The sequence below is a fragment of the Labeo rohita genome, unplaced genomic scaffold, assembly GCF_022985175.1.
Source record: "Labeo rohita strain BAU-BD-2019 unplaced genomic scaffold, IGBB_LRoh.1.0 scaffold_1899, whole genome shotgun sequence".
NCBI classification, from domain to species: Eukaryota; Metazoa; Chordata; class Actinopteri; order Cypriniformes; family Cyprinidae; genus Labeo; species Labeo rohita.
The window spans coordinates 1-12,750 of NW_026128109.1; the positions used below are offsets into that span (position 1 = coordinate 1).

The following is a 12,750-nucleotide window of genomic DNA, read 5'->3' on the forward strand; positions in this document are numbered from 1 at the left end:
TCCGTCTGCTGACACGTCCGCCTGTCAGCACGTGGTGTGTTGCGTAACGCGGCGTCTGGTTCGTGGCCTGTTCCATGGGTCTGTTCCCATATGTAACGTCGTAGTGAAACGACTGAAGGGGAACGTCTAGGTTACGTACGTAACCCTCGTTCCCTGAAGGAGGGAACGGAGACGTTACATCCCCTGCCACAACCTGACGTCGCGCTGACGCCGGGCTGCGGCTCGGCTCCTCAGCAAAAACCTGAATGAGTGGTTGCACGCCGCCCTCTTATATATCCGTGTGTACGGAGGAGTGGTTCGGCATGCAAATACCACTCGCCAATGTTCATTGGCCTTTTGAATAAGGCTTGGAGATGATTGGACTCTCAAGCGAGTTCCCATATGTAACGTCTCCGTTCCCTCCTTCAGGGAACGAGGGTTACGTACGTAACCTAGACGTTAACAGATGTTGAACCAGTAGTTGAGCATATTATACTGAGCACATCAGAAACAACATGTTGATTCTTTGCAGGCAAAGACCAAAGATCCAGATTTAAGAAATGAACAGCAGGCAGTGAAGAAAATGACAGCTCAGGCCTACATTCCCAAAGATGGTTCCAACAACTACTTGCACATCTTCACTGAGGCTCTAGTGCTTCAGATAGGTGATTTAATGACAGTCTATCTAAACACTGGACAAAATCCAAGAGTCAAAGACCAATACTGCACATACATGGTGAGTAACAGTCATATCATCATTCATGCTGAGATATTATTGATTTGAGTAAATCTTGTATATAACTTTTGTATTATTTTGAATGTTATGAATAAATGAATATCTCTATTTTCTCGCCTGTCTCATTTTTAGATTTTAAGTAAAGGTCAGATTGTAAAAGTAGACAGGTTTAAGATGAAAGGACAGTCTCTAGTGGCTCTGAATATACCTGTAACCAAAGACATGGTGCCATCCTTCCGCTTTGTGGCTTATTACCATGTGGGCTCATCTGAGGTGGTGTCTGATTCAGTCTGGGTTGATGTGAAGGACATGTGCATGAGAAAGGTGGGTCAACCATCACAAGAAGTAGTTGATGTGCCAAGCAACTAGGTCTGATTTTCTGATACAGCATGTCTTGGTTTAATTACAGCTCCAGATTAAGGTGAAGAACAAAAGGAATTCCTATGACACATATGATGAAATCAAGCTGCAGATAACTGGAGATCCTGGAGCTAAAGTTGGTCTGGTGATTGTTGACAAGGCTGTGCATGTCCTTAACAAGAACAGACTCACTCAGACAAAGGTGAATTACCTTCATCGGCATCTCAACAGTCACTGAACACTTGCGAATAGTTATTAATGGTCTCTGTTTCTTTAGATCTGGGATGTTATAGAGAAGCATGACACTGGCTGTACGGCAGGAGGTGGAAGGGACAGTATGGGGGTTTTCACTGATGCAGGTCTGATGTTTGAGTCCAGCACTGCAGGAGGAACCAACACCAGAACAAGTATGTGTATTTGTAATTTAGTCATTTTGAATAAAAATACCAGTACATATTTTTTTAGTAAAGATATTTACTATCAATAAACACCATATATCTGAAATAATTTACATCAGATTTAAACATCTGAGACATTTAGTGGCAAATTCACTATACAGTTAATGGTTTATTGTTTTTGTCCCTGAATGTCACCAGTGTCTATAGCAGGGTTCCTTAAATCTTGCCCTGAAATCCAACTACCTGTGATTTTCTAATGATCCTGAAGACACTGATTAGCATGCTCAGGTGTGTTTGATTAGGGTTAGAGCTAGAAAGTCTATTACCTAACACAAAGTGTCATATGCTAATTTCATTGTAATGAATTTTCCTGTAGCACCGGAGTGTTCCTTCCTTTCAAGGAGAAGACGGCAATCGCTGGGTGAGAAACAGCAATTCTGATTCAACCCTCTTAAATATTAAACATGTTTTTAGAGTTCACTTCTGCTATTAGATATGCCATTTTTACCTATAATTGTGTTTCGGGTGGACCCTATATTAGATTAAATTACAGCATAGATATACTGCATAAATGAGTACACCCCTTCTGAAACATAAACTTTAAAATGTTCCAGAAAGTCTGAAATGGCTTTTTTGTTCGTTAAATATAAGTTTTTTATTTATATATTAATGACAAAACGGCCAGCGGAAGACCATAGTCTGATCATAGTCTGATAAATGTTGCCTTCTCAAATCATCACAAATTAAAATAAAATCTATAGATATAAAACAGTTTAAGTATAAAACAATGTTAGTTAAAACGTTAAACCTAGACAAATGTGTGCTATTCGGCGCATATCCAATCGTTTGTGCGGAAAGTGGAAGCTAAAGCGACTTTGCAGGACATGGAGATGCCAGCGCGGTCACTTGCACTTTTTTCAGTGGAAACAATTTAAAATATTCCGTCATTTTTGCTGATAACAGTTCAGAGTGATACATCATTCTGAACTGTAAAGGGTCTACTTTTATTTGTGTGCACTCACAATATCAACAAAATGTTGCAAACAGTGCTTCTATAAAAGAAAGAAAACATGACACGCTTTTTGTCGTCTGAACAGGAATGACACAAAAATGAATCGAAACTCAGCGAATACATACCTTACAGACATGATACATATATCTATGGAAAGCTTTAAATTATAATTAAATGAAATAAAGCAAATCGAAACTAAAGGAGGAAATGGCGATTCAGGATCCTTGCAACACTGACTCAGAAAACACTAGTTTATTAATAAATAATTCAAAAATCTCCTTACTATTTCCCCCCGACACATTCATGGTAATAACTTTTGCCGGTGATTTGAGGCAAGCATTAGCCTATTACTTGCGCTTGAACGCGGAACTGTTCCAGCTGCCCTGAAGGTGCGCTCGCTGCTGCCGCTGCTGCTGACAGAGACACTAAACGCTTTCCGAGCCGGTCTCGAAAGTGAAAGCAAAAGTGAAGTCTCATGTTGTTTCTACCAATGCGGAATTTTTTTTCATCACCATAATTGGTGGATATCTAAAATATAAAACTAAGGAGAAGCCTAAAACAGGCCCGGCCCGCGTCTGAACTACACTCTAAAAAATGTTGGGTTGTTTTTTTAACCCAACTGCTGGGTTAAGCCTGTTGGGTCATTTAGTTGGGTTGTTTTGCTCAGTGTTGGGTTGTTTTTGTGTAACCCAACATTGGGTTACTGATTTTATCCAATCAAGTGACAGTTAAGAGAGTAAGCCACTCCCCCTACTCGACGAGCCAAGCGCTACCTTCGCGGCCATTTTGAATCACCTCAGGAACAACCGTCCTTCAGCGACGACAGAAAAGGTATGTTTGTGGGTTTTTAACAAGTACTAAATTTATTGGGCTATATGCAATTTAATTTTATTAACATTAATTATTACTACTACTGTTTTTTTTTTTATATTATTATTAATTTATTTGCTTCGCCATAGTTTTAGATCGACATGTCCGCATCACTTTCACTTGCGACTTGAACGCAAACGTAAAGCTTCTTTTCTCATTGAAAATGTTGAAAATATTTTTAAATCATTAAACATTCACGAACAACATCCAAAGTGATTCAAGAAACAGTAGCCATCCTTGTTGTTTCTGTAATACAGTATTTTCTTTTTTCTTGGACAGTATGACACTGCAATTAAAACGAATATCAAAATAATATAAAGTTGGCACTGATAAAATTGTTATATTAATGTGTCGCAGTTGAATGTTTAATTTCGGTGTATATGTCAATGTGGATATAAAACTGTGGCGGGGTATATGGAATTGTAAAATTATTTAAAAAGTATCGTCATTGACATCAGCCTATCGGCGATCTGCCTGCATATAGTCGATACACGATATTATCAACTATCGGAACAACCCTAATACAAACTTATATTGTGTTTTTAGGAAGCATGGTTCAGCCCAGGACGAAGCCACACACTCAAAAAAATGATTTTTCAGTTCTGTTCACTTTACCTAAACAATTCATGTTGAATTAATGCCATTGTGGCCATTTTTCATTTCAACATGATTGTGTCATGTTAACCTGACTTAAAACTGTCACGCGTTGGTTTAACATAAAGTTTTCATTTTAAAAGTACATGTTTCAATCACTTAGCTCAGTCAAACTTTTATGACTGAATTAAAAAAAAAATACACTCAAAAAAATATTTCAGCCCTTAACTTAATTCAATTACATACAAAATTTCCATGCATTTAGATTACATAGTTTTAACTTAAACAAATCAGTTAAACTTAATGTGATTCAAATGCATCAGTCTTACGTAAATGAATCAGGTAAAGTTGATGTAATAGTTCCCAGTGTTAAACAAACCCTGCTCAGTGTTCATGTGTTTCCACACTACAGAGTGTTCAAGTAGCATTGACACAGTGTTGGAGTTAAGGAGATCATTATGTCATGATTGACCAATAATGATGAACACCTGCTGTTTACAAGCAGAATCACAGAAGGAAAGAAAAACACAAGAATCAGCCACAGCCAAAGATAAAATGAACTTAAATAAATGAAGACATTAAATCTCTGATTAAACAACTCCACAAACAACATTACAGTTTGACTTGATTTCTGTCATATATCCACAAATTTTATTTCAGAACGTCTAAACAGAGGTTTAGATGTTTTATTTTTTTATTTTTGTTTGTTTCAATTGACCTCACCATCATGGCGATCAGGGTTTACTTTAGTTGGACTCTTGACTTTTGATTTTTTTATGTAAAATTTTTTTGTAGTTATGTGTATGAAGCAAATTTATTATAGCAAAATTAAAAAGCCAAAAAGAAGTCTGATTAGGTGTTTTTGGTTAGTTTTTATTGTTTGTTAAATCATTATCATCAAGTGGCATGATGCACTGATCTCATGCAGTGGTTAGTCTGTTATTTTCATAATGTTTACAACAGATGTATGAACTATTATGGATGTTTATCTTATACAATGTCACCATTGTTGAGATTCATATGCTGATTCTTGATGTCTGTGTGTGTCTAAGCAATACTGGAGATCTTAAAGTAGTAATAGTAACAATTCATACAACTGCTGTAAACATCATAAAACTAACAGGAAAACCACTGAACAATATCAGCAAATCAGGCCACTGGATGATGATCGCAGCAAAAATAATAGTTAACCAAAAACACTTAATAACGATTTTGGCTGTGTCTGATTCTTGTGTTTCTCTTTCCTTCTGTGATTCTGCTTGTAAACAGCAGGTGTTCATCATTATTGGTCAATCATGACATAATGATCTCCTTAACTCCAACACTGTGTCAATGCTACTTGAACACTCTGTAGTGTGGAAACACATGAACACTGAGCAGGTTTGTTTAACACTGGGAAATATTACATCAACTTTACCTGATTCATTTACGTAAGACTGATGCATTTGAATCACATTAAGTTTAATTGATTTGTTTAAATTAAAACTATGTAATCTAAATGCATGGAAATTTTGTACGTAATTAAATTAAGTTAAGGGCTGAAATATTTTTTTGAGTGCACATGTATATTTTAACATTTATTAATGCAAATTGTATTTTTTATTTTGCATTAAAATAGCCTTTTATAAATTCATTTTGTCTCTTTTTTTTTGTTGTCTTAAGTAATTCTCTTTGATTATTGTTTATTTTCTTCATTATTAAATATTTCAGGTTTGTTTTCAACCAGCAACGTAGTATTTTTTTTGTCAATAGTCTAGGTAAATAAAACAACCCAAAGTGTTGGGTCAAAGATTTAACCCAACAAGTTGGGTTAAAATAACCCAACGCTGGGTTTGTCCATATTTGACCCAGCGTTGGGTTACCAAAATAACCCAATTTGGGTTATTTTAACCCAGCGTTTTTTTAGAGTGTATGATGTGAAAATTGGGCTGAAATCCAGGGCTCTACCGGGATATACAGTATCAACCAGTAGCCTAATTTCATTGCTAGCAACGGACGGCAAAGTTCAGGAATGAATGGTATGCGATTTATGACAGAATAGTCCCACTACTGATCGTTCATTTTTTTTTCTCACACGTTTCACCTTTAGTAACAACGAATCAAAACGGATACATTTCAAGTGACACGGGAAACAGACACGGAAAATCAGAAAAGCAGCGTGCACATTTCTGGTTAAAAATGAAAGGCCATCAACTGACACTTAAAATGGGAAGCATCGCCAGATTCAAACCAGCAGCAAGAGTCAAAAGCTTGTCCACAGTTTAGTAAACGTTGGCAACCTCTTTAAGTTATTCGTGACTGCGCTGTATTGACTGCTTTGGTGCGTGGCAATACGGTAGGGCACTGTTTTGATGCTTATTCGAAAAAGATTTTTTCTTTTGCTTAGAAAAAGAAAAAAAAAATTCTTTGTTGTTTTAATAATGAATAGGAGCATGTTGAGTTTAGTCTTTATCATCTTAATCCGTTATGCCACATTATGCCACGTTTTGCGAAGGAAAACACTATATAGCCTACATATACATTATATTAATAAACTGTATATCGAATTTGATCTTTTAATTGCATCTTAATACATTGAGCCATATTAAGTGTTAATGGTTTTCTATGGGAGGAAAACGCTTAACGAGAGACTTCGTAATCTCTGGTTCATATTCTGCTTCATATTCATATTCGTTCATATTCTGCTGTTCTGTGGCCACGGATTTGCGGGCCTTGTTTTTATCTCCTACAGATGACTTGCAGGACCCTGTATGTTATGCTAAATTAGTTTTAATCGTTTAACCAACACAGCTTCTTGTCTCCACTGACAACACGCACCATTTGTGTGGATTGCAAGTGAAGTTGCAGGTAGCTGAGAGTGCAGGTGGCCATTGCGAGTGACACTGTAATTTAGTTTCTTTTTCTTGTCTTCACCACCTGGCTACTGCTGTAAAATGTTGAGAGATTCAATTAAAAATAATAAATATATAAAATAAAGTAAAAAATAAAATAGACTGCAAATTACATCACTTGCGGAAGTGCAGGCGTCTGAGAGTGCAGATGCATGTCTGCAGCCAGACCCTATTGGGTGAGGTATGTATTCGCTGAGTTTCGGTTCATTTTTGTGAAGCGCTCCTGCTGAGACAACAGAAAGCGCATCATGTTTGTTTTCTAATCACTCCTGAGATTATGAATTGGGAATTCAGTAATAGTAATAATGTGTTTTCATTTCCCAGAAAGATTAATGACTTGTTTCTGTGAAAACTAGAAACAGATGATGATGACGACTATTATACAGATTCTGAAGAGATTGTGTCACGTACATGGTTCCCTGAGAGTTGGCTTTGGGAGGAGATTGAGCTACCCAATAGTATTGGAAACGACTAGTAAGTAAGAGTTTGTTTTTCTTTAGACAACAGCATTGTATTGAACTGAATCATTTCAGTCTTTGCTGGCTCATATTCCAGTCGAACAACATCAGTCACAGAAAAAGAGATCTTCCTGAAACAATCTGTTACTACCTGGCAGATCTTGGCTGTCAGTCTGTCACCAACTCTTGGTAAGGGGAAGCTGTAATCCCAGAATACATGCTCTGAGAAACAACATTAGCATCTTCTAGCAATTTTTCTGTATGTCTGTGTTCCTCCTCAAAGGCATCTGTGTGGCAGAATCTGAGGAGATGGTCGTTTCTAAGAGCTTTTTTGTTGATCTCAAGATGCCTTACTCAGCTGTTCGTGGTGAAGAACTGGAAATCAAGGCCATTATTCACAACTACACCCCAAGGAAGCAGAAGGTAGATCTGATTTAATATTAAGAACGTATGGTAAAATTGAAGCCATGTGAATCATAGTAACCAATTATGTTTTAGTCAAATCATGTATTACACTGTTAAACTTTTCATTGTAAATTTTACAGTAATTAACTGGCAGCAGCTTCACCTATAAAGTACTGTTTTTTTTTTTTTTTTTTTTTTGTTTTTTTTTTTTTACAGTATATAGAATTGCGGTGTAGTAAAAACTGTCCTGTAAATTAACTGTAAAATACTGGCAGCACATTTGCCTGTAGTTTACTGGAATTTTACAGTTCTTTAGCCACTTTAAAGTGTTACTGTAATGCAATAAACTGCCATGAATGTTTATAAACTAATATTTATTATGTATTAGCAAAGAAAGCAGATTAATACTTTAAACTCTTAATCTTAAGACTACTAAATAAAAATATTTCTTAAAATAAAACTGAGTTAAGCAAATTCATTATAAGTAAAAACGTAAATTTAACTCAAATTTTTCAACAAGACTACTAGCTAACAACAGCACACATATGCAATTAGCACTAGCAAAAATATTATCACTGCATCAATATCTCCACAATTAGTGACTTTAAATAAAACAACATGCAACATAACATCAACATTTCTCTGCTTATCCTTGACTTAAACAGACTCTAATTTTAAGCACAATGGTAACTCACAAAACTCTGTACTCACTGTAAGAAAGAGAAACACAAAAACATTTAATAAGATTTTTTTGGAATATAACAGATGTACTCTACAAATACAATTACAGCAGCAACTTTACCTGTTTCATTCAGGTAAGACTAATGCATATGAATCACATTAAGTTTATTGATTTGTTTATATTAAAACTGTAATCTAAAAGCATGGAAAATCTGTATGTAATTGAATTACATAAAGTTTAATATAAGACTGCAACATTTTTTTTTTTTTTTTTTTTTTTTTTGAGTGATTTGCTGTTGTACACAGCAAAAAGCCCAGAGTTAAATGAACTCTCCTGGGACTTTATTTGGCTCTACACTCAGGAGTGTCAAAACACTGAAGCAGAGTTAAAGTTAATGAGATAATCAGTGATTAATTAAGTGATGATTAACCATTACTGAAGACAGCTGATGTTAACAAGCAGAATCACCAAAAGAGAAAAATCACAATTTTTAAGCGACAATTATAGTGGTTAATGTTTCCACTAGTTGGGCTTTTGTGATTTTTTTTTTTTTTTTTTTTTTTTTACCATTATCAGACAACAGATCATCTGGTGGACTTGATTATATTTTGTTATAGTCTTCATGTAGTAACCTGTGTGATTGAGTTACAACAAACAACATAACAGCTGTAATGAGACAAATGCTTTTAAAAGATTCTTTGCTTAAAAACTTAAAAAAAAAAAAAAAAAAAAATTGAAATGGCTTTTTTGGTTAAAACACACAGACATGAAGAATCAGCGTGAGAATCACAGCAATGGTAACCATCAAAAAAGTATGTTGTAGCCAATCAGAACTCATCCATGGCTCCCATCATGCATTGCGGCATGAATAATTTATGGGCTGAATTGTCTTTTATTATTTTGTAATTGTCTAATTTCTTTTATTCTTACTATTTTCTTTTGTTTTTGCTGTTTTTATGTGACTTTTTAGTATCTTGTTTTGTGATGTTCAGAGTTGATCTGTTTATCTGAATATGCCGTTTGTCACTGTTGATGAGATTCTTACGCTGGTTCTTGATGTCTGTGTGTGCCTGAATAAAATGCTTTACAACAGTTTGTAAAAAATCTTACACACACACACACACACACACATGCACACATAAACCATTAAGAATTTCTACTAAAACAAATATAACTCAATCACTAAACTCTAATTGAGTTCAATGGTTGTGGTCAAACAATGATTATGTTAAAGCATAATGAGATATACAATCAAAAGATGACATCAAATGTTGAAAACAAAATGGTCAAGAGCCCAACTAATGCAAACACTGACCACTATAATAATTGCTTAAAAATTATGATTTTTTCCTGATTCTGCTTCTTAACATCTGGTGTCTTCAATAATGATCAATCATCACTTAATAATTAATGACTAATTATCTCATTAACTTTAACTCTGCTTCATTGTTACTTTTAACACTCTTGAGTGTGGAGCCATATAAACTCCCAGGAGAGTTAGTTTAACTCCGGACTTTTTGCTGTGTACATTAAAGTGTGAACCATAAACTGTGCGCTCGTTTTAAAGGGGAAAATCCAAATACCTTAATTTATTAGGTTATAGGATATAAGCCTATTTCATGTCATCTGTCTTAATCATTTTGTTGAAAAAAAGTTTGTTTAATATAAGTGAGTTTTTTTTTTTTTTTGTGGCATTTTATTGTTGTTGTGTTTTCATTAAATTAATAATGATCCCAAAACTAAGTAGGCCTATTCGTTGGAAAGTAAAGGGGAAAATCCACAAGTCTTTCATTTAGGCTATGTGTGTTACTTATTCATTTTGTTAATAACAAATAATAAGTTTCAATCAAACAATGGGGGGAGATGTAAAGATTAAACATTATCAATTGTCAATGATCAAAATATTGCTAATACACAGTGTTACAGGTTACATGTTGAGCAAATAATAACGTTACTGACTTCTTGCATTACATTTGTTTGGATAGTCATGTTTTTTTTTTTTTTTTTGTACTGTAGATTGCAAATTGTACTTAGTTGGTGATCCAGTGTAGGTAACCAATCTGTGGATGGCTGAACACAATGAAACACAGACTTTTCAAAAGCCTAAGCGTTATAGCTATTTATCAACATTTTACGTAAGCGTCTAGGCTGTGCACACTTATAACTTAAATCCTGACAAAATGAAACATTTCTGTGGCTATGATACAGTACAGTAAAAATTATACTCTCCATCCTTGGTATCTTCAGCCGATTTGCATTAAAGTATTTGTGCTGATCATCGCTTGTCCAAAACTGAGCATATGGAAAGTTATGACTGCTTTTGTGCTGTAGTGGGTAGTGCAGCTTCATCACTTGAATTTAAATCCATACAGCACAATAAAACAGGCTGGGTGCAGATTAATATTTCTGAAACAAATATTTCTCTGAAATGTGTTAGGTTGTACAGAAGAAAGCCCAGTCAGAGGACTATCATTTTTTGGGAAAAAATAAATAAAAAGTTTTACTCATTTTAAAATAGAAATAGGTCACTACCGTGCATTAAAAGAAACAAGAAATAACAACGTGACAAAAGCTTTGTTTGAATAATCGTAACTAATTTTTATGGACATGTAATTTTCTTATGGCTAATTTTCATATTTTCTTATGGCTATAGTACTATTATTTTACTAATAAAATAGGAAAAGCATATAATATTATATATATATATATAGATAGATAGATAGATAGATAGATAGACAGATAGATAGATATGAGCCAGAGGTGTAAAATCCAGGTTCCATGAGTAAAAGTCCTAATTAGCAAATCCAGGTGATTGGAACAAAATACTGGGGAGGACTTTTAATCACGGAAACTGGATTTTACACCTCTGATATGAGCAATATCAGCCATATCTTAAGTATGATATTGCGTTTATACGACAGTTCGACACAAATGTGTAAATACAAAAAAAAAAAAAAAAAAAAAAAAGGAAGTGTCTTTAAAAGCCGCGGCACGACCATGTACATATACACTCAGCGTTCTAATCACTCCGACCTTACAGCGCACACAGACATGGAAGACATACTCGCACACAAGCGCGTACACGCCCGCACATATCTCATTCAATTGAGCATCACACGCAGCGTGCAGCATTAGCTACACACACACATCTATGGGTGCACTAAGGTTTGTCACATGGAATGTGAATGGAGCTGGCTCCAGAGAGAAGAGGTTAAAAATATTTAGCCAGCTTAAAAAACTACAGGCAGACGTTGTTTTATTACAAGAGACTCATAGACCTGCCACAGCCACAGATGAACTTAAAACAACTGAGTTTCCTAATGTGTTCTCAGCCTGCTATAACTCTAGGCAAAGGGGGGGTAGCAATTTTAATACATAAAAATGTTAATTTCACAGTACTTAACACAGTTATAGATCCAGAAGGTAGATTTTTAATCTTAAAATTATCTATATTTAACGAAAAGTTATGTATTGTCAGTGTATATGGTCCAAATGTTGATGACCCCTCTTTCTTTCACGTTTTATTTACTGCACTCTCTGAACACCTAGATTGCGCACTTGTTCTTGGGGGAGACCTCAACTTTGGACTAAATAAAGAAATGGACAGGCTCAGTACAGCTGGAACTCAGCGCAATTGGGAATCCACAAATATAGTCAAACAGTACATGAGCGACTATGGACTTTGCGATGCATGGCGTTCTTTTCACCCCAACAGTAGGGAATATACTTTCTTCTCACATGTCCATCATTCTTACTCTCGTCTGGATTATTTTCTAGTCAGCAGCTCACTGCTGAGTGACATTTCAGACACAGAGATACACCCTATTGCTGTCAGCGATCATGCTCCTATATCTTTAACTCTAGTGAATAAGAAGGCCACTCCACCAAGTAAAAACTGGAGATTCAATACATCATTGCTTAAAGATGAAGATTTTATTAAATATTTCAAGAAAGAATGGGCTTTATATTTAGACTATAATGACCTGCCTGGAACATCAGCATCTGTTCTCTGGGAAGCAGGCAAAGCTGTGATGAGAGGTAGAATAATCTCATTCTCATCACATAAAAAGAAAAGAGAAAATAAATGTATTCAGGAACTAGAAGAAACCATCAAATCCCTAGAAGAAGCCTACGTATCCTTCCAGGAACAGGAATTGCTGAACAAAATACGTCAAGCAAAACTAGAATTAAATGAAATTATTAATAAAAAAACTCAATTCTTAGCACAAAGACTTCGCTGGCACAAATTTGAATATGGTAACAAATCAGGTCAATTCCTAGCTAACCAGTTAAAAATAAATAAAGAAAAAACAACTATATGTGCTGTTAAAGACTTAACTGGGGACACAGTATATGACCCTGAAA

The 12,750-nt window shown here is 35.2% G+C and overlaps 1 protein-coding gene across 1 annotated transcript; it reads left to right on the plus strand.

Annotated features, from left to right (window-relative positions):
* Positions 1–511: 511 nt before the first annotated feature.
* On the plus strand, positions 512–7,721 carry LOC127159073 (complement C3-like; the record flags this gene model as incomplete). The annotated part of the gene is made up of 8 exons (XM_051102010.1): positions 512–715; positions 848–1,039; positions 1,125–1,277; positions 1,353–1,482; positions 1,850–1,894; positions 7,197–7,314; positions 7,396–7,487; positions 7,582–7,721. Coding segments are annotated over 8 exons (1,074 nt in total), but the record flags the coding sequence as incomplete, so codon positions are not given.
* Positions 7,722–12,750: the final 5,029 nt, after the last annotated feature.